Raw genomic sequence first — 21884 nt, 5'->3', positions numbered from 1 at the left:
TGAACCTCAAAAAGTACTTGAAAATTAAAGTGAGTCTACACAATTATACCCACCGCTTCTTATAACTCCACTTGCTGACACTTAAACTGTGTTTGACATTGATTTCCATATCGATAAAACAAGATTACAAATTCATTCAATTTTCACAACACTGCAACTCCTTGTTTGCAATAATCACGAACGAGCGGAAACGACTGGTCGAAGAAAAGTTTTATGAGGTAAAGGGCGCTGAGAGCTTCGACTGATTGTGCTGACAAGCTGGCAAATGTGTGAAACGGGGGAATCACGGCATTAACACACACATGGACAAACACACATACACCTAAAAACATAGACAGTCCCCCATCTCACACCAATCTGGACACACACATACAAACACACCAGCAAATGCACTTAAGTCAAGATTTATCACACCCTTGTAGCTTTTAGCACACAGGCATGCTAAGCAGCTCACAGCGATAAGACGCTCTTTTGATCTGCGGAAGTGTAAATGGATAAACAGTAGACAGACAGAGGACAGTTCCCCTAAGTCTCTTCCACGCAGCTGTGGCAAGCAAAGAAAAAACATGAGCTGGTTTCAGCCGCAGAGAAACTCACCGTCCATGAATTCTGTGCATATGGATATCCTGTTCTCTACAAAAAAGGCACTGAAGAAAGTGATGATGTAGGGTGAATCACACTGCAATCAAGAGAAGACATAAGGTGATCAACAGAGAGCCAAAAGGAGCCAAAATATTTATCTGTGATACAAAAGAACCGGTTTGTACACTATGCTCATCATGAATCTGAAGAAAAGTGATCAGAAGTGCGACAGCGGCATTTTAAGTTTCTCATGCTGAAGTGATTGTAATCAGTGCTCAGAAGCAAGAGTCAGCAGCTTCAATCTGAAGTCCATCAACAAAGCGGGACGGTGATCAGCGGACTCACACGCCTTGTCCATGAGTACACCGCCTGTGTGTCCATGTACCACTGATCCATGGCTTACATTGTTAAGACCACAGGCGATTGGACAGGAGTATAAAATCAGAGTGAACTCACCTTGTAGAGAATTTCTAATTCCGACATGATTTGCTTCTGTAATTCCACCGTGATATCCAGGGGAATGACCTGCAAACAAGCATGGGAAAAAGGTACAGCCTTTAATAAGCACATTAACAAGTTCCATTGATGTTTGATATGGTTGACTAGACTGAGGGTCACTTAACAAACAGCAAGCACCGTCACCAACATGGAGGGAGCTCTCACCTTGACGGCCAAAACTCGCTTGCCAAGAAGATGGTACGCTCTGGAGGGACAAAACAGAAGGTAATATGAAACAAAATGTATTTATTTAAATGGTAACCTGAGTTTTGTGTTGTGATTTTCAAACCTAGACTGAACTCTGATCACTGAGTTTATTTTCTCCTTTATGATATTACATCCATTGTCACTGTTGTAATGTGGTTAATAAATTAATTTTGATGAAAGTGATCACAAATTGTTAATGTAATTTACTAATAGTGTACTAAACAGGGTGATAAAGTTCAACTGATGATTAATGAAAGGACATAAATGAAACTGAAATAAAAACTCCCGAGTTAGCAGGACAATATGCCTGTCATTTCTGCTCAAGGTCAGAGGTCACCACCCAAAACCAGATCCAGCAGCCCTATCACTAGTTGTTCCAGACAGAGTTTTGAGTTGCAAGTGAAGCAGCAGTCACAGACCGTCCCCATAATGATTTAATTATCAAACTCCTTAATGCCAAACATCGGCTTTAGTTACAGCCCTTGAAGGTTAGTTTACGGCGCCAGTGACAATACCTCAGGATCTCTCAACACACAATCCTCAAGGACGAATACTGTCCAACAGCTGTCAGCTGATGGGGACGAGGTGGGTCCAGTGCACGTCACACAGTCTGGTTAGCTTGCAAGCAGCCGGAGTAAATGTGATACCTGGCTACTCACCTGTCAGTGGGTCTTCCAGAGAGAATGTGTATGGTGCAAGGTGTGATTAATGTGTCTTAGATTGGAGTATCGCATTGCTCTCCAGCCAGACACCTCAAAACTGGCCCAGGCCTTTAATTAATGACACCTATTAGTGCCACGTCGGGTATTAAGCCACAGTTACTGTAGAACAAACACCAGCTATGCCATGCTGTATGTGAGCTGCAGGTTACAAACCTCTGATAACCATCAAAAACAAAACTTTTAGGGGATTAAAAGAAAACATAACTCTAGTAGGACATTTACATTTGAAGATGTCCAGTGACTCCACGATGATCACGCGTATTTTACTATTCATTCATTTCACTGTTTAAGGCAAGGTCTCAATTAAAGAACCATCTCCATCAAGTCAAGTGTTCAGCTTCAATTTGGCTTTATCAGCCATCGGGTAGTTATGAGCAAAGGTTGAAAGGTAAAAATAACATCTTTCAAAAGATTTTAGTTAGAACACACCATGAGCCTCCTTCTGACTTAGTGGACAAGGTTATTTCTTTTTGCCCCAAGAGTGTTTTTGCTCTTAAGCGCCATCTTTCCTGGAAAAGAACTCTTCACACATAAGGCTGATGGCCTTGTTTCCATTTTGATGTCTCAGTCTTCCTTGAAGCTACAATCAATATCGGCTAAGCATGACTGCTGCCTCTTAATTAAGATGAAGATGTTAATTGAGGCAAGATCGCAGGGGTAGACACGTTAAATACTGACTGGGCAGGTTATGTGTGTAAGGAAAGAGACGACACCAAGCTCAACAACTTGTAATTCTCAATGAGAAGTCTAGACATTTTGGCCAGAGTTAGATGGAGGTAAACACACATTAAAGCCACCCACATGCAGGACTTTTTCACAGGGTACTTCCTTAATGTTTTTTTTTTTTTTGGGGGTGGATTGAGGAGCAAAAAAAAAAAAAAAAAAACATTTCAGAAAGGACAATAAACTAATGTAATGTAATAGCTCCATCACATAACTTTAAGCACAGCAGGCCCAATTTTACTGGATCTGTTTAGAAACACTTGTTAACTTCTATAGGATGATAACTAAATAAAGCTGCCTGTCTAAGTTACATAAACAGGAGTTAAGAAATCCCGGTGTTTTAAGGGCACGTTTTAGGGCTGGAGATGTGGTGTGACTACTGCTTAGTTAAAGCTTTATTCTCAGACTGTCCTTGACCACCTCAGGGCCGAACATCCCTGTATGAGTTACAGTGACAGGCTTGTGACAGCAGGAGACATGGGGACAAGGTTACATAGCCACCCCCCGCCACTTCCCCCTGATCTGACCCCAGTAAACGTGCCCCATTGCCTGGATCTTATTTACACTCCAGCTCGCTCTGTAATAAAAGCTCCATCATGCAGTATTCATAGGGCCTCTCTGTATGTCTCTGAAGTTGGGGCTGTGGGTTTGAGAGACTGGCCTCCTGGATCAGGGCTAATGTGGTAGTTTTACACTGCCACATGGATGGCGGGATGCCTTTCTCCCTCCCCGACTCTCTCACCTGATACGGCCATAATGGGTCTCCTAACTGACACACACAGACAGAAACCTCAATGCAGACGCTCACACACAGACATGCATGTACACATAAACATCCACAAAAAGGCCTGCTAAATATCCAGCAGATCAGAGGCAGCAGGGCTGAGAAGCTCAAGTGTCACAGATGAAAGGTTTGTTTTGTTTATGTCTTACCATGCTAAAAAAAAAATAATAATCCATGAATGGACTGGGACATCATTTTTGAGAGCAGGCCTCTTGCAGCTGAGAAAGGAATCACAACAGCACAACTGTTGTTCAAGTCAAATCAATTCTATTTTATATGGCCCAAATCACTACTTGCCTCAAGGGTTTGTCCTAGATCCTTGATTCAGATAGGGAAAAACTCACCCCTGGTTTGCTATAAAACTGTCCTTCACCCACTCAGATTGTCAGATTGTTGTTTTAAATGAGCCGGTGTACGGGTCAGTAGCTATGTGGCACTATGTTGGCTTACATTAAGAAAAATATTGTTGTTGATTTGAGGGTGTCCTAAGACATTCGATCGTTGTGAGACCAGTTCCACACATGCCACATTGCACCACCTACAGGAAGGGAAAGCTGCAGCGGTTTAGACCTGCAGATGTAGATGTTTCAACGTCACCATCTACAGGCAAGGACAGTCAGAGCTGCTAAACTGCATGTTTTGCGACACCTACAGGCAGTGAGTGTAACAGCAATTTGTTCTTGTTTACACAATGACCCATTTCAGATGAATACATTGGAATATCACTGTGTTACATGAATCTCCAGTGGAAAAACAAACAATCGTTTCACATCGCAACCGTTTCATAATCGTTTAGTTTGAGGCTGTAAAACACTAAACGTTGGCTGAAGATTTATAAGTGAACGTATTTTTTTTTTCTCGCCGGCCTCAGATCACACTTTTTCAGGCTCTTAACATTACATAATTTAACAGAATTTGCTGGTGAAATACTCAAAGAGCCAAACAAAGTTAACACTAATCTACCCATAAACAACAGATATGCAAGTGTACACTAATAAACATAACAGCATTGACTGAAAATGACATTACAGCAGCCTAATTCATTAGTCACTTGGGGTTGGTGAGGGAATTAACTGGACATTATAACCTTCAAGAAGGCAGGATGTACCATGGAGATGCTGTAATAGGCTGCACGAGGAGAGCCTAGTCAGCCTTATAGTTTAGCATATAGCATACAACTTATGTCCAAAATAAAGAATGAAGCTAATTTACCTATTCCAAACCACCACAGCAAGTTCACCAAAGCTAAGTTTCAAACAGCCACCACATTCTTCATCAGCACCATCAAATACATATTTTTTCAGCTCAGAAATCAAAATAGAGACATGAAAGCCAATCATAAAGATTTCAATCAAGATGCACTGTGACTCCAGGTGTAAACTGCAATCCCATTCAACTGGTTCTAGACACAATATCCAGTCTAACCAATGAGCTGAAAAAGCAAGATCAATAGAGAAAATGTCCTGCAAGACTGAAGGAACAGCTGTGGGTGTCTAAGTAGATGCCACCGCAGTCACAGCCAGGCAAATGTGCTTGTTTTAATTGTGCTCCTGGTCCTGGATCCATGAGTCACGAAAATAGCCTGTGTGTCCTTGTTATTGTATTTATAAGCCATAGAGTCAGTTAGATTGGTGGACAAGATGGACCTCTGAGAGAGTGTGTAATAAAAAACAAAGGCCGACAGTGATGGATGGCTAGGTCAGCATGTGGCTATGGAGAGCTGAGGTGTTGGTAACATCCAATTGAGTCTAAATGGCTCTGGGTCATAAATGAGCTAAGAGGTTAAAAGGTGGGGAGTGGTAGTGCTTTTCACACGTGATAACCTTAATATAAGCTGGACAAAGGGTAGAGGCTGAAGACGAGAGAGATTTCTAAGCAAGCGAGAAACCTGTCTGGGCCCTCAGTGCGCATGAATAGAATATTTTATCAATATTTACCTGCTGAAATATAAACTCTCATTTCAAAAAGACAAAGTCAAGCACAGCATCATTAGAGGAGCGTCGCATCAAAACACCTGCACTCATTGTTTTCTATGCAAGCCCGCACACCAGCAGCGTCTGCCAATCGACCTTCTGGCTACTCCACCGTGAAAACTTCTTCAGTCTGCGTGACGCGCTCGATGTGGCATCAACTGACGCAACACTATGAAACAATGAAAGTAGAAAGTCAGCAGCAGTTTCTGTCCTCTATGATCGTCTGATTTCTAGGGTTTGCTGCTCTGTTGGACTGTTTTTAGTGATGCTGACCAAAGATGTCAGAGATTACTTTATTCTGTCTGTTGGGGAAAAGCTGACTAATCCCTGCTAATGTAATGCTCTTTTCTTCTGTTTCTGTATAAGAACTAAACAGAAAGGTTGGCGTTGAGATGGACAGTAGATCCTTCCAACCTAGACTGTTCATGTTTTCATCTCTTCATGCACGTGACTGGATAATCTGAGTTTCCTGTGCAGACTTTAAGCAAATCCCACCATGATTAAGCTTTTGTGAAGACAGAGTGGATAATTCAGATGTACTTGCTGGATCACTTTTTTTTGCCTTCAACTACATGAATTTACTTTTGGCATGAAGTCTTTGTGAGGAGGCATTTACAGAGAAGAGATGAGGGCTTTATATAAGTTGTAATAAGTTGATTGAACTGCTAAAATCAAAAATCCATCCAAGCAGAATACAAGGTGACAGAAGGAGCAGGATTAAATATCTGGAGCTTTTTCTGACTGTGACAAAATAATTAAAATTAAAGAAACAGGGACGCAATTAACAGTTACTGATGGAAATTTCTAGGGCTGACGACAAGGCCACCAACACAATTAACACCAATTTGTTACAAATTCACAATTTTGAGTTTCTCTTGCTCTAATGACGAGAGGTGGGAAGCCTTGAACACTAGCATATACTACGCTTTTTCTGTTTAATATATAAAAAGGCTAACAGATTATATTAATTCAGTTTTCATGGCAAAAGGTGATTATTGAAGTTGTTCTTTATGTACCTTGTCAACATTAGTGAAGCCAGCAAAGCGCAGGTGTGTCTGCGGTTTGCACAGGCAGAGTGTGAGCTAGTCAGGGTAGATCTGATCTGTGCTGTATGAGGACTTCTGCACTAATCGATGGTTGACTGTTTGTGTGCATGCCAATGCAAAGCCTCAAGTCGAAGGTCTACAATAACAGTAACTATGTTGCTTTATCGGCAATCATGTGCATGAGACAGTTGGAGTTGATGGAGTGGCTGAGCAGTTCTGTTCTTTGATTGGATCAAAGGGTCGGTGATCTTGCTGGACAGACTATGCAGATTTGATGGCAATGCCTGGTGGAAGGCTTGATTCAGGATGATGTTAGCGTTCATCATCGAGCCAGCCTCTCCAGTGTCATGTTGGAGATTGGGCACATGGACTCATGGAGTAAACCGTCTTCAAAACTTTTGCTTACTAAGCTACTGCTGACTCAGCAGAGAGGGACTGGCAGGCCAGAGAGGATGCAGCTGTGGTAGCTGTAGAGTGTGACCTCACGAGAAGCTTGGACAATGACTTACAGGCATCCTTGAAGCTTCTGAAAAAGCATTTGTTGATGCATAGAAGGGAAAAGCCATCGCCCTTGCTGTCCTCAGCAGGGTGGGAAACAATTGACCTCAACTGGGACAATAGTAGATCAACATACTATCATTTTATACTAACAGGAAATGATGCAATATTTGCACAACTGGATGTCCAACTGTGACTTTGGAATTCAACTGCCAATTAAAGAAGAAATGAAAAATTAATCAATCATTCATTCAATTAGACTGTATTTTTTCCAGCTGTGAGAAGCTCACAATGCAGTGCCTTGTGAGAGGAGAGATCTTTCTTCACAGCAGACAGAGATCTGTCATTTTGTCATAGCAGGAAAAGTGTAATTGATAACATTTAAAACGACTGCATTTCATTTCACATGCTGGCACAACGTCATGGTTTACTGGGACACCTGTGGGAACCGAGCCATCGTTAATGAAACGTCTTTGTTTCCAGCTACAACAAGTCAAAATGTCTGTGGTGAAAAATGATTCTTTTTTTTTTCCCCATTATACATACTGGCTGTTTTGGGTATATTTTGTCACTTTCATATTCTCATTTCATTCACAATACAAATTATACTCAAACCTCCTTAAAATGAGTGTGTAGTATGGATTTGGGACGCAGCATGTGTTCAGAGGGTCAAAAAGCGGCATCTTCGAGTCGTCAAGAAGTATGTTCAGGCTCCACTGCTAACCGACCAATAAAACAATCTACACCAAAGTAACATAAACAACCAGGCTGTTTTTTTTTTACTGTATTTTTTTTTTTTTTTTATCTTCTCCTTCCAACCATAAAAATTTCAGCACCAAAGCATATGGATTTTTTGCTGGGCTAAATTGACTGAGAAGTTGTTGGGCTTGCAATATTGGCCTTCCCCAGTGCAGTGTAACCATTTCTAGAGCCAAACTTATCAGCAATCTTATTCTCCTACAACTATGAGAGATTGGCTCTTAATGAAACTATCTCAAAGTCATAAAACGGTGAAAGGTGGTTGGAAAGAAAGGAGTGAAAAAGAAAAAAGTCTGCGGATTTGCTAGATAGGACATTTACTGGGTTTGCTGGGGACTGTGTGAGACAGACCACTCTGTCAAGTCAAGGTTAGCCTGAGCAGTGATCAATACTTCAATCTCAATAAAACAGCTCAATAGCTAAGGATTGATGGGAAGGAGGAAACACAAGGTGGGGAAAACAAGGATAGAAGGAGCAACACAAATGCCAACCCTGTCATAACGTTAGCAGGGCAGTAATACATTTGTCTAGCCAGGGAGGATGGACCTCTTCTATCGTGGCAGGTAAAGTGCTGTACTAGAGACAGATTAAGTCAATTGCTGTCATACCTTATAGCCCCAAATCAATATCATATATGTTTGCAACCTTCAAACCAGAATAAATATGTGCAGGTATAGACACAAACCAGCCTGATAGATGTCACACCAAACACTGAGAGATAAATGGACAGATGAAGGAACAGAGGAGGGGTGGTGAACACTGGAGTACCCTTCACAGAACCCCACTGAGTGATGTGCTTGTCATAAAATGGGAAAAGTCAAGAATTTTATCACACAGACTGTCCGACGAATGAAGACATTCGTCCTGAATATTTGCACTGTATAGATGCATCTCTACTGTCACTATCCGTTATAGTGCTTGTAATGTTGGTGCCACAGCGTGAGAGCCAGCAAACACTTACTTGTAAACTGTGCCTCCGTTTCCGTGACCAAGCTGCTCTTGATAGTTGATATCTTGGGCATTTATCTGCAGAGCCGCAAACACACACAGGTACACAATAATGGTTCTTAGATGTTACAACATGAGAAGACATGCAACCAGTGGATGGTCTGTGTAACTACACAGGTGAGAGAGGGAGGGAGAGAGAGACGGGGAGAGAGAAAGAGAGAGAGAGACTACAGTGTCACTGGAGGCTATAAACAAGACAAGCATTCAGGTCACTCCAAGTTCAGCAACATAAGGAGGAGAGGGGAGATCAATACAACATTTGCTGTCCAATTTATAAAAGGACATTGTGCTTGGGTGAGTGGGGGAGTGACTGATGTGGAGTTTAATGACAATTTGTTTGCTATTGTTGTTTCACTACTTTGATAAAAACAAAAGTGTCAGAGGAAGGAAACGTAATGTAGCCAGAGCAAACATGGCTGAAATGTTTCCTATTTTGAAGTGACCAATCAAAATTATCCTGTAGGTCAATGAAATTCCTCCATTCTCTTCACTCAACTAATATTGTAGTTCTGATTTAGAGTACATGTGAATATATCTAGATCTGTAAAATCCCTAAAGATGGAGGAGGGTAAGCATGCACTGCCGGTCAGATGACACTGTGTGGATGATTATTCCAATGAAATGAAACTACAGTATTAAAAGAATCTTCTTTGTTAACTGAAAATAAAAAGCCAAGTGAATAATTCTCTATTTGATTACTTCCCCAGTCAACACAGGTTACAGCCTAATGCTGCCTGTCGATAAGCCAGTTTGTGCGGACAGATGCCTGTTTGCTCTGTGGCTGATATGATATCAGCGAGGGGCGGCGAAGACTAATTTTGTACAGACAGAAAGAGACAGGCATCACAACATACAAGCAGCATGCGTGCACACAACATACACGCACCCCCCAACTTCAATTGATTAGATAACACGGTGAGAGTAGGGAGGTAAAGAGAATGAGAGGAGATGGATGAAGGGATGGGGGCGAAGGGAGAGAACAGCTCTATTAGTTCACTGTGTTACAGCAGAAACCTGAGAGGCTGCTGGCTTAATTGTCTTCCTGACACGCTCGCCACTGTGCGTGTGCACGCGTAAGAGAGAGAGTATTTACAAAAGAGAGAGAGAGACATGAATGTAGCAGGTTTGCTCTCAGGAACCCACCGACCTCTCGCTCCCAGTGCGGCACAGTGAAGAGACGACCCCACCCTCTGCATAACATGCCCTCGACTGGCATCACAGAAAATCAAACCAAACAACAGTGAGAATGTGCTCTAGTCAGTGGAAACGAGGTGTGAGAGCAGAAGCAGCGAGATAACAAAACACAGGCTCACCTGCCCATTGGTCAGAATCCTCTTCAGCTCAGCAGAAGATTTTTTTAAGCTGGGGGGAAGAAACACAGACACGTCAGTATGACGTCTATCAAACCACACAGCTGAAGTTTGCTCCAGCTAGTGAAACATGCTCCCCATGCCCCAGCAAGCTCACCTGTTGTTGGCCATGGAGTCCGGGACAGCGTGGGTGCAGTCGTTGGCTGGGTTAGGTCTAGTGTTAACCTGAAAGTGTGCAAACACACACACACACATATGTGAAAGGACACAAACACATGCTCACACAGACGCACACTTAGTGGTCAAGGCCAAAAGAGAGGCAGACAGACAGACATATGGCCAGACCCCCTCATGAACAAGAACAAAACACAAGCTCTCAGTTCAGCCTGAAGGTTAATTGGCTTTCGTAGGAGAGAAGGGAAGCAGGCGAAGAAGAAAGAAAGAGGTGTCCACATAGAGGAGGGGAAAGGATGACAGACAGCAGAAGGAAAAGGGGAGGAAAGGAGAGGAGAGCCAAAAATATATCTGCATGGAAGTATGGCTTAAAACTGGAGGAAAGGAGTCAGATAAAGCAGATTTGGGCAACGGCTGGAGTGAAGATACGCCATTGAAAAATTCATGCCTCACTTGCGATATAGTTCTTTGCATCTATTCATCTGCATCTATGTTTACGCCAAAGACCCTCGTGCTCAACCCAGATATCGTACACAAAAGAGGAGACAAGACCCTGTAAAGAGGATACTAAAAATAACTCATTTAATTGAGGTCAAAAGGCCGCTGTGTTGGGTCCACCAAAGCACAGGGATTCTCGCTTTAATTAGTGCCCAGGAAGACCTAATTTAAACAGAGCACAAGACTCCCCTCAGCCAATTACTTTTATATTAAAACAGGAGAAAAGAGGGGAAAGATTACCAAAGGACTAAAGGTTTTTGGGAAACATCATCTTCTCAAAATCGACCCTTGACCTTAAAAAAAGAATGACACAGTTCAGTAGTTGTTACCAAAGCTCCTCAGAGGATATATTAAATAAAGCACTTTGTATTTGCAGGGGGGTAATTTTATTATTGAAATGGAGATGGATATAATATGGATCATCTGGAGAGATGGAGGAGGTGTCAAGTCATTTAACCCATGGTAATTAGCAATGGGCTTCAATAGCAACATATGCCTAACATAAAATGGGAAGGTCTGCGGAAGGCTATTTGTAAATGGCAGAGGGGGGCTTGTAATGACAATTTCATGGTTCAACAATGACATCTTCTTATTGACTCAGTTTTTGCTCTAACAAATGCTTCTTATCACATGGAATGAGAGGATCATACCGCTCTGGATCAGCATAAACACCTTGCTCTTAAATGACTGCCCCAGCATACGAAACAAGAGCGAAGGGAGACACAGAAGGAGAGAGACAAGCAAAGCCACAGCCAGCCGCCCCCTTACATAAACTTAAGCTCCTTTTGCACAGCCTGTTCAAGGCGGGAATGCTGCTCCATTATTCTCTGTTCTGTATAAAACGCACAAACACAGAATTGGAGGGGCATTGTCGTTCTGCTGTTAAGGCGGCAGCGGAGGTAGTAACATAGTCGAATCTACGTCAGTGTAAAATGGGGAAGCCTCTTTTACATCTGCTGGCGTAAAGACGGATCTTCTTCCCGTCAGTACGGCGGGATCTCTGTTTAAAAACGGCTATAGACAAGGGGAGCGAGAAAATGAGTGAAAGAAAAGGAGAGCCTTGACTTAAATTGACATTTCAATAAGTGGAACACAGCGTTACCAATCCATTTGCCTCAACGTCCCTCCCTCCCCTCCCCTCGTTCTCTGTGTAAGGCAGCTGAAACAATTATTGAGATAGGTACCTTCAGGCCATGTATGTTCCGGATCCCTGGAGTCTTGCCGGCTGAAACAGTAATTGACTAGATTGTAGAACACATCACTGGGCCATTTACAAATGTGCTGAAAAGGAATCAGTTCTTTAAAAAGAAAAAAAAAAAAGATGAAATGAAATGAGGGTTACTCTGAAATTAGTTGTGGACAAGAGAGTGATTGAGATGTTGGGCTCTTGAGACAGCTGCTGGTCGGTAGGAAGGAAAAACAGAATCACAGAGTTAGAGGAAAGAGAAAGAGATGGAAAGAGAGGACCAGATACAGAGCAAGAGAGAGGGAGAGACAATAAACTGTTTCGTCACTTTGCCCTTGGGGCCTGTTAGTGATAAGGTATGACTTTGAGTGGTGAGAAAACTATTTGAAGATATTAAAAAAAAAAACAGGTATGCATTGAAAAAGAAACCCGGTTCAGGAAGAAACAACAGCAGAGATGTGGGAAAAGCTTAGTGTGAACACAAGCCTGTCCTTGGAGCAAAAGAAATGTAGATTTATAAATGACTGTCAACACTATAACAGGATGAGCCAATGAATTTTAATGTTGTCCAGAGGCTGCATGCTTACTTACAGCCACCGAACGCTCCCATGTTCTGATGCTTTGAACACAGATTTCAGCTGAAATGTGTGACGTTTTGGGATGTGGGAATGTCTTTATCTATTCAAATTCTGCTTGTGATTAGCTGTCAACACATTAATTACAAAGATGCATTGAGCCTTTCAGCATTACCAATCCATGATAAACTGTGACATGTCACTCGGTACCTCGTGGAAAAATCTGCAGAGGGTCCGGCAGCAGTCCATTCATGCGTTGTTCATTCATTGTGTTGCAGTACTAAAGGGGAAAGGAAAGTCGCAAATAGTTTAGAGCAATGGTGGTTTCAAGGTGGATTAAATATACTTCAGAAATCCATCAAGCAATTTCCAATATAAAGACTTAAAACCAGCAAGAATGCTCACAGAACAAAGAACACAAACTCTGCCCTACGAACAAAAATGTGTATTTAAATGACGTCAGAATTAGTCCACAGTGTTCCCGAAAATGCAGCATGCTGTGCTGAAATCTGTTGCCGATGAAGACCAATGCCCTGTGGGCTTGTTCTGAAGGAGTGTAGCATTAACCCTTTTCTCCTGCAGGTCAACAGCTCACCAAACACTCATATCCTACAGGACTAACACGTGCACACACACGCTGGAGCCTCTCACACACTTGCCAAGGCAATGCAATAATTGATGTTTCAGTTAACCAAACCATCTGTTAAACTGTGAGCGTGTGTGTGTGTGTGTGTGTGTGTGTGTGTGTGTGTGTGTGTGCCCCCTCCTTTTTGAGGCATCAAACCAAAAAAATTAACAAAAAGACTGGAGTGAAGACACTGTGAGACAGTTTAGAAGATGTACGTTTCCATGTTGTCCACACGTGCATGTGTACATTGTGCTTCATTTACAATCCAGTATGAAGTACCCAGTCATCACAGCGATATGTAAATTTGCTCTCTCATTGTTGGGGGAGGGAGGGAGGGAGGACGATGGGACTGGCTTGGATGGGAATGGATCAGAATGGCTACCCAAGTGGCACAGCTGTTATTAAAAGGCCTATTTATCACTGTCAGGTCCCTCCTTGCTCCAAGCCCTCTGCTTTCGCCCTCCAGCGTTCTCACTAGGCAACATCTGAACAATGGGCCTAATACCAAAAAACGTGTTGTGTGTGTTGAGGGTGTGTGTGTGGGGGGGTGTCGGGCTTCACATACCTTTAATTTTCCGCTCAGCTAGCTTATTGATTAAGGCTGCAATTACCACCTAATCTGTAGTAGGTGTGTTATTAAAAGACATTCTCCATTGTTGGCCAATAACTAAACAGTGTCCGATCCCAAATACCATCGCTCAGCCTTGAGGGACAAGTGGGAGAGCGAGAGCAGAGAGTGGGTCTCATCATCATTAGCAGACTAAGGGGAAATGGGAGTAAGAATGGTGGAATTAGAGCTCCTACCTCCAGGGGGAGCTGAGCGAGGAACAGATGAGGTCACGTTTTTTTTTTTTTTTTAAGCATCTGACACAGGCCAGTCTTTAACTTTGAACAGGGGCGTCTGTCTTTCAAGGTGTCGAACAATGATTAGAGATGCCTGGAAGACTAGTGGGTCTCTCAGGAGCATGTAGCAATCAATGTTCTCAGTGATGGGCGATACTTTTCACAATAAATGCCCTCCGCAGACTGATGTTAATTAAGTGCTGAATTTGAGTGTTAATTTTGCTCAGCAACAAGAAGCATGAGTTTTTTGCCAGGTGATGTTAAATCAGAGATCTTGAATAAGACAGAGCACTTTTGTGAAAGCATATTTAAAAGCCTGGTTATAAATGTATTATCTCAAACATCCAAAAACATGCACACAAGAGGCAGCCATGAGAGGCTCTAATGAATTATCCCACCTTTCACCTAACATGCTGGTTTCCCTTATTTGCTATTAATTTCACATAATGGCTGTCTGCTCACCTGGAATTAACAACACTGAGGCAAAAATCCACCGGGGTCCCTATGGAGGCCAAATGGCAACCACAGCAAACAATCACAAAAAGAAAGAAAATCCTCTGAACACAAATGCAAATGACTGCTGAAATGCATAACCCTTGCATAAGACATTTAAAGCACTCGGCCAGTGTAAATTATATTTTAGTGAGCCCAGTATTTTCCAGGAGATCAGCAGCTTTTTGCACACTTGGCTGTCCCACGAGGAGCAGAAAGCCATTACGGGGCTCCTGGATTCGTTTGCCAAAAATGTTTTTTGACATTTGTGGATGAAGCAGTGCAGGGTTGTGGATGCTAAATATTTGTGCTGGGTAGAGTGAGGTGCAGGTCAGGGTCATGAATTAATAAGCTGTCACGAGACATGTCACGTCATCTGAGTAAAGTGTTGGGGAAATAAGATGCCTTTGTACATTACAAACTGAAATAATATCGATGTTTATCGCTGCCTAGTCTGCCAAATAATCTCACTGATATTTAAATCTAAAATATGTGCCAAATTAACTGCTGTGGCAATCAAAAAAAAAAAAGGCAACTGGGGACACTGATGGCTCCAATTGAAGTTTGTAGTTGTTATAGTTGCATCACAGTTGCTCCTCTGCTCTTTAAAAATGCAGAGGTATATTCAAACAGGACACACAGCATTGCAAGGCAAAACTGCAAAAGAGCCTCAAAACATGTCAGCTGGATTTGTGAATAATAAAGCTGGCTGAGGTCAATACTTTTGCCATCCCTGTTTCACAACACTCATTGGCACAACAGCTGTCTCTTTTTGCTTAATCACCCTGCTACCCTATGCTACTTAATGATTAAAAGGCAACCACAAGTGAATGCACGATGAAAATGGACAAAAAACAAGGAGTGTAAATTGTGCCTGTGGCTCCAGCAGCATCATTGTGAGCTGATGGGGGGTAAAAGACATCCACAGATGAAAGTAGATTTTGAACAATTCTGCAGCCCAGGGGGCCCGCTCCTTAATGAGGCAAAACTTTAAGTACTGAATAATAAATAATAAAAATTGACAGTTCATTTAGCTTTCAGTGTACCTCGTACAGAAACCCATTACACGCCATTACTCTTGCTGTCCGTGGCGTGAACAGTAAGTATGGCGGAATATGAAAATGTACCGCACAAGGTGGAGGAGCTGAATGGATAGTGGAAGTGTGTGTGTGTATGTGTGTGTGTGACTGAAAACTACCAATGAGACGGTTTTTATCTCAGGTTAAGTACAACTGGATCAGGCTGTATGATCTCAAAATTCTTTATAGGCTGTAAAGTTGTAGATGATCAGTATGGAGGCGGAAGCACAAAGCCAATATTTGTCAATCCTATCTTGCCATCTGCATATTTCTCTCTCATCTGATAGATCTGACAGACATGAGGTGGCCAATTTGAACACTGCTAAAATAAAGTTTTTGTGACCAGGGAAGCGATGGTGTATACTGAGATTAGCTACTGCAGCAAAAACATATGTAACGTCAAATTGTTCTCTAAGTGGCTTCTTTTCTATACTTTAAGACATTTTCATGCCAGCAAGACGAGTTCACATTCAAGCTGAGAGATTTCTTAAGATTTTTCACCCCATGAAAAGGTAACTGGCTCTTTCATTGAGCTGCACAAAGCAATCAAAAACACAGGACAGTTAAAACGATGTCCTGGTCAAGTCAAGTTTATTGTATTTGTAAATCAGAAAATCACAAAATTGCCTGAGGCTTTACAATCTGTACAAAATCAAACCCTCTGTATTCTTTGACCTTTGACTTGGACTGGAAAAGCTGCACAATAAAACCCCCCCAAAATATGTGATAAACCTGAGAACCTAAAACAACTTGTTCAGACACGCAATGGATGTCGTATTTAAACTGCAGACAGAAACGCCGACACAAAGCTCTGACCTAGAAGTGTGAATATTTTTAACCAGGACTTCTCTCTAATGAAGAAACAACCCCCAGTAAAACTGCTTCAACAGAAAAAAAGCAATATGTGGGATGGATGTGAAACATGATGAAAAACATAAATTCATTCATTTATATACTCACATATGACAACATGGCCTTGAGCTCTTCATCGCTTCTTACAGTGATTCTGTCCCCCACCTCATCCTCATCTAAAGAACACAGAGCCATCTTAAAATTTGGACCATCTGCAACACTCGAAACACTTTTTTGATATAAAACATGACTGATTCAGGATTAAGAGATTAGATTAGCCTACTGTACTTATGGTAGAGCAAATATGTATACACAGATGAGATGATTGATGATGACACTCTCTTTTTATTTAAACTGTACACATCATTGTGAGGACCAACATGAGAGAAATACAAAAACATTGTGGCTAATTTTTCATACATTCAAAAGGATAAGATTCAACTGATTGCCTTTTCCCACCCTCTCCATGTAGTATCCACATACATCCTAACAGAGGTACCTTAATTAAGTACAAAACTTATGGGAATAATAATTAAAAGGCTCCCATTCAGCAGTCAGGTAACATATCTCGAAGACGATATTAAGTTAGCAAACTATGGTAGCAAGCTTTAGTACAAAATATGGTTACCAAAGGCTTCCAGTACTGTGAACTTAGAGATTGTCTGGAGTTAAAGAAGTGCTGTGAAGCATTAGAGACCTTGTCAACTAATGGTGGCTTTAGACTAATACTAGAATAATACAAGAGTGAAGCAAAAACTTACATTCAAAGGCTGTGACAGTGGCTTCAGGCATGACATCTCTGATTGCGACCTGAAATGTTTGGCAGAGTGAATCTTAACAGGAACAATACTGAAGTAGAGAGTTTACCACAGTGGACAGATGCACACAGTTTGTCAGGTTTAAGGGAGACAGTCAGACCTGACGAGATTCACAGATATTCATATCTAAAGTGAGATTACTATGTTGTAAAACTTACTCAGACAAGTTCATACAGAAACCGAAACTGTCAAGTCCAAACTGCATGTGTGTACACTGTACAACGGTTTTTAACTGAAGACTGTTCGAATCAAGTGGAATACAGAAAGAGCTAGCTAGCTATGTAGCCTCCTGAAGACTCACCAGCAAGTCATTGAAGTTCAGAAGAGACGGACAGTCGACGGACGAGTCCATGTCCCCTGACGGCGTTTTTATACGGATCACTATTGCCTCGGGGTCCATTGCGCGGATGTTATTTAAATCGAGTATGAACATAAAGAGAAAAAACGAAGCCTCATAATAGCGCTTGACTGGCTGTCTAAGCTAACGAGCTAATTTCCTGCAGTGGTTTGCTAACGACACATGCTAGCATCCTGCTCAGTCCGGACACTTTTAATAAGTGATGCGGAGATTTAAAAGCCTTAACAGTCACCGGCGACACCGAAGTCACGTCATAACTTCATGAAAGGTTAAGCTTGAACTCTAAGTACGTATTCACAGGCTGTCTAAGGCAAAGTTTCACACTGTATTATCGTAAATTTAGCCATGCAGCTAGTTTCGAGGAAACCGCAACTGCTCCAAGAGCGCTTCCGAATCAACATCCGCTCAGAGCATTTCAAAATAAAAGACTCCCAGCCTGTCCACTCAAGATATTTCTACTTTTACTGACAGCAAAGTGGCCTGACATTCAGACTGCATTCAAAACTACTCCCACAAAGCTCATTGTCACATATTTTCACAATATGTTAAAGCACATTTTTAAATCCTTTGTATAAATAACTTTTTTTTTATGACACTGCGCTTCTGCTTCCCCTACCAAAGGAGAAATAGCCCATCATGTCAGTAAGGATTTAAATCACAGCTGCATTGCTAACAGTTTTTTGTTTGCATAACTTTGTTTGACCATCAACCAATATGTTATACACTCACATGGCCAACACGGCAGCAAAAGTTTTGTAATGCTTTATTTAGCTTGATATATAGAATACATATGATTTTTTCTTTTCTTTTCTTTTCTTTTCTTTTTTTTTTTTTTTTTTTATAATAGATTAAAAATGTTTTGTGTCATTGTTGTTTTTCACTCTTGACAAAACCAGATGATGCCTCCCTATGAATATGCTTTGGACTAGAAAGGGATTCACTGAAAGAAAAAAAAGTGCATGAAGACAAGACAGAGTGACACACTGTGTGTGCTCAGCCTTTTACACTGCATTGGTATTACTGAGCCAAAAGAGATTGTTGCCACCTTGGACTCCTTTTGCTGGACATGACATTGATGTGAGATCAAGTTTGAGAGTATAATTTTGAGCATAGAATAGGTCTCTATGAGTATAACGGCAAGTGTCTAAAGGGTAAACATTCTTTTTAGTACTGACCTTGGATCATCATTGCAAAGGTTCAATCAATATGTTCATACTGTATGAATAGTCCTCCCTTTCACAGAAACGTACAGCTGTGCTGACAACCCATCTGCTCTCTTTGTCCAACTTTGTGTCCTCATGACCATGGCTTTCCAAGTATTCAAAGAGGTTTTTTTTAACTGTTTCTCTCTATATTAACACAGCATTAGTATGTAAAGGTTTTCACTCAGCATGAGTTACCAGCGTATAATCGAACGTAAAACAAACTGGCCCTTAAAACCATTGTTGATTACGGCCTTATGATTGAGGAGCTGCATCGGTCTCTCTGCCCGCTCACCAAAGAGCTCTGATTGCACTTCCAAGAACAAGACATTGATCCCTGGACAAAATGAAGTCTCTTTCTCTGTTAATTTACAGCGCTCTGCTCACAGAACTGATACCCAAGTCTGTTGACCTGGGTTCTGTGTCATGATAAGAACTTGTTAAAGCTTGTTTTGTCTCCCCGTGGCTCAGATCTGGCTGGACATGTGGTACTTGAAAACAATATCAACGAGACGAGCGCTGTGCCAGCCATCGCAGGAGGTTGGGTTTCACTGGCTGCTAAAACAAAAGTCTCCACCTCTTGTTGGCCTACGGCTGAACTTCTCTATCAGTTGTTACCATCTATCTATCTATCTATCTATCTATCTATCTATCTATCTATCTATCTATCTATCTATCTATCTATTTACACACACACAGAGGTTAGAAGTTCATTGCATCGACCTGCATCTAATCTCTTACACCTGTACCAACAGCTGGGTTAAAGACTCATTGATTTCCATGTAATGCCTGGAATTATTACTTTGCCTAATTTGTTGCAGGAGAGTAAAGGGGAAAAACAAAGCGTGGCCATCAGGCGTTCTGATTAATGCCTCCACCAGCACTGCCCTCTGATGAAAAGCGGAGGATCTATGTGGCACTTTGTCAAACATACTCTCCCAGGACTTGACGTTAGGTCCTTCTGCTTTAGGGCCAACGAGGATGAAGCCCAGTCAGCAATCCACATTATCAGAAATCAAACTCCTGACTTAGCTGGGAGGGGAAAGTGGGAAAGGAAGGCCAGCATTCACTGTCTGGTAATTAAAAGCCATTTTATCAGACCTCCTCTCTTGCCCCGTGCCTCTTTTCTTGCTATTGACAAGCTGCTTAGCTCAAAGTGAGCTCAGTTTGACTCTAAATATATGAGGCACACTTATTTAACTTTCTCAGCAAAGAGGGAAAATCAAGTAAACGAGACAGCAACAAAATTGTCCAGCGAGATTGGCCATTATTTATTTACTATAGTTTTATTTTTATTCATGGCTGTTTTTGTGTGTAACTTAGTGTCCGAATGCAGCATGTGTTTGCTTCTTCTTCTCCTTCTTCTTCTTCTTCTTCTTCTTCTTCTTCTTCTTCTTCTTCTTCTTCCTCCTGTGATGATTATTGTTTCATTAGTCTGTGTCAAAGGTATTGGTTGACTTGTGTTTATTGATTAATGAGCCAAAGTCAGCACTGTCTTCCTTCACTGTAATGCTGATATAGAAGATCTTAAAATACTATTTGTCTGCTGGTTAAGCATTGATCGTTCTTGCACATATTGACTGTTGGTAGCTTTCTATTTACAATGCCCCTTAACATAGATGGTAATTATTCAAAGTGAAAATGTGTGAGCTTGTGGTTTAAGGCATTATTTACCCTGATAGAATCAAGACTGGGGAAGATATCACTGACTTTGGTCTCAAATTTGGGCTGGACCTGCTACGAGTTCAGCCAAAAAAACACGTCCCACCATCTGTCCACAGCCACATCCCAACTCAGGTATCCAGATGCGACCCCTCCGGCTGAAATAGAGATGTGTCTCCTCAGCCTTGAAGCCTGAAGCCTGTTGTTTATTGATGCTGCCAGAGTCCCTGCGCAGATCGATACCATCTCCCCTCAGATGGGCCTTCGACACGCAGACTCCAAATTGAGGTCAGGATATGTAGAGGGTTATGGCACTTCAGCAGATATGAATTTCCTGAGAGGCTGCGATCATTTGTTACATCTTCCTTTAAAGTTCATCTCTAAGTTGACCTGTGGCGAAGCATGGAGAGTTTGCGAGTCACTGGTGTGAGAGTTATGAGGAAATGCACCAATATATGGACGAGCAGGTTGGAGGAAATGGATTGTGTGACTACCTCTCAGCTCTCAGAGCAGCATGCTTTCCCCGCCATTCCCCGTGTTTCCGATCCACCTCTGAGGTCCCCTTTATGGCTGCATGTTGTTTCTGTTGTTTCTAATAAAGAGGAAATATTGGTGCCTTCCTGACCTGCTCATAGGGGCCATAGAAAAATTTATGGGGTGTGTCTTTTCCACAGAGGCTGCTTTTGAGCCGAGCCTGACATAAATAACACATCACCAGTTCAACAGAGCTGTATTGGCTCTTCTTTCACGCTGTGGTCAAGTGACTTTACTGAACGCAAGATGTGACGACATGGTGTTGTGTTCACATGATAGGGTGACAACAAAACTGCTGAAAGCCATAAAATATTTTACTTCGCTCAAAGCATTTCCCTTTACAGCAGCATTTCTTGCCTGAACATGCACGAAACTGCTGATAGTTTCAGCCCAGGAACTTGTTTAAAATGTTCCAGCTGTAGGTTTCAACTTCACTGATGATTCCCATGATGCATCAGTTTTTTCCTCTAGCAAACTCATGGATACAAAGCACCAGTGGTGATCTCAGCACTCGTGTGATTTTATTTACCTCTTCCAGCTGTAGCTTGTGTCTTCAAAGGTCAAAGGTTTGCCCGCAGCAAATCCGACTTTTTAGTCCAACACTTCCACAGGTTGCGTCGTGTCGCTCTGCTCTTCTTCTTTGGTGAAATGTATGTAAAGTCCACTGTTGAAGTCTGTGGAAATATTGGATTTAAACATTTGTTTTGCCCATTTCAGATATCTTATCTTTCCGAGCCGACAGAGAAATTGCTGACATAAAAATGACATAAAAAATAACATTTTTGACTTTTCTTCTATGGTTTGTATGTGTATATGTACATAATGGTCACAAATGGGACTAATTTACCCTTTTTTTTTTTTTTTACCCATGTC

The 21884-nt window shown here is 41.7% G+C and overlaps 1 protein-coding gene across 2 annotated transcripts in view; it reads right to left on the bottom strand.

Annotated features, from left to right (window-relative positions):
• The window catches only part of map2k5 (mitogen-activated protein kinase kinase 5), a 55490-nt gene extending 37481 nt beyond the window's left edge, over window positions 1-18009 (bottom strand). Inside the window, exons 1-11 of one of the 2 annotated variants that reach the window (XM_076732220.1) lie at window positions 17557-18009; window positions 17199-17247; window positions 16546-16613; window positions 12754-12823; window positions 11967-12007; window positions 10268-10335; window positions 10114-10162; window positions 8754-8818; window positions 1246-1285; window positions 1039-1107; window positions 598-679 (exon numbers count right to left, since the gene is read on the bottom strand). In XM_076732220.1, the coding sequence (XP_076588335.1) occupies window positions 598-679; window positions 1039-1107; window positions 1246-1285; window positions 8754-8818; window positions 10114-10162; window positions 10268-10335; window positions 11967-12007; window positions 12754-12823; window positions 16546-16613; window positions 17199-17247; window positions 17557-17688 (733 nt within the window). In that variant the 5' untranslated portion in view covers window positions 17689-18009. Of the gene's footprint in view, window positions 1-597; window positions 680-1038; window positions 1108-1245; window positions 1286-8753; window positions 8819-10113; window positions 10163-10267; window positions 10336-11966; window positions 12008-12753; window positions 12824-14476; window positions 14517-16545; window positions 16614-17198; window positions 17248-17556 lie in introns of those variants that run through there. The other variant, XM_076732231.1, reaches the window with a different exon arrangement.
• Between the last annotated feature and the right edge of the window lie 3875 nt (window positions 18010-21884).

This window comes from Chaetodon auriga, chromosome 1 (assembly GCF_051107435.1).
Source record: "Chaetodon auriga isolate fChaAug3 chromosome 1, fChaAug3.hap1, whole genome shotgun sequence".
In the NCBI taxonomy this organism is placed as follows: domain Eukaryota; kingdom Metazoa; phylum Chordata; class Actinopteri; order Chaetodontiformes; family Chaetodontidae; genus Chaetodon; species Chaetodon auriga.
Note: the sequence above shows the minus strand (reverse complement) of the source record. Positions and strands in the feature narration are given on the sequence as shown.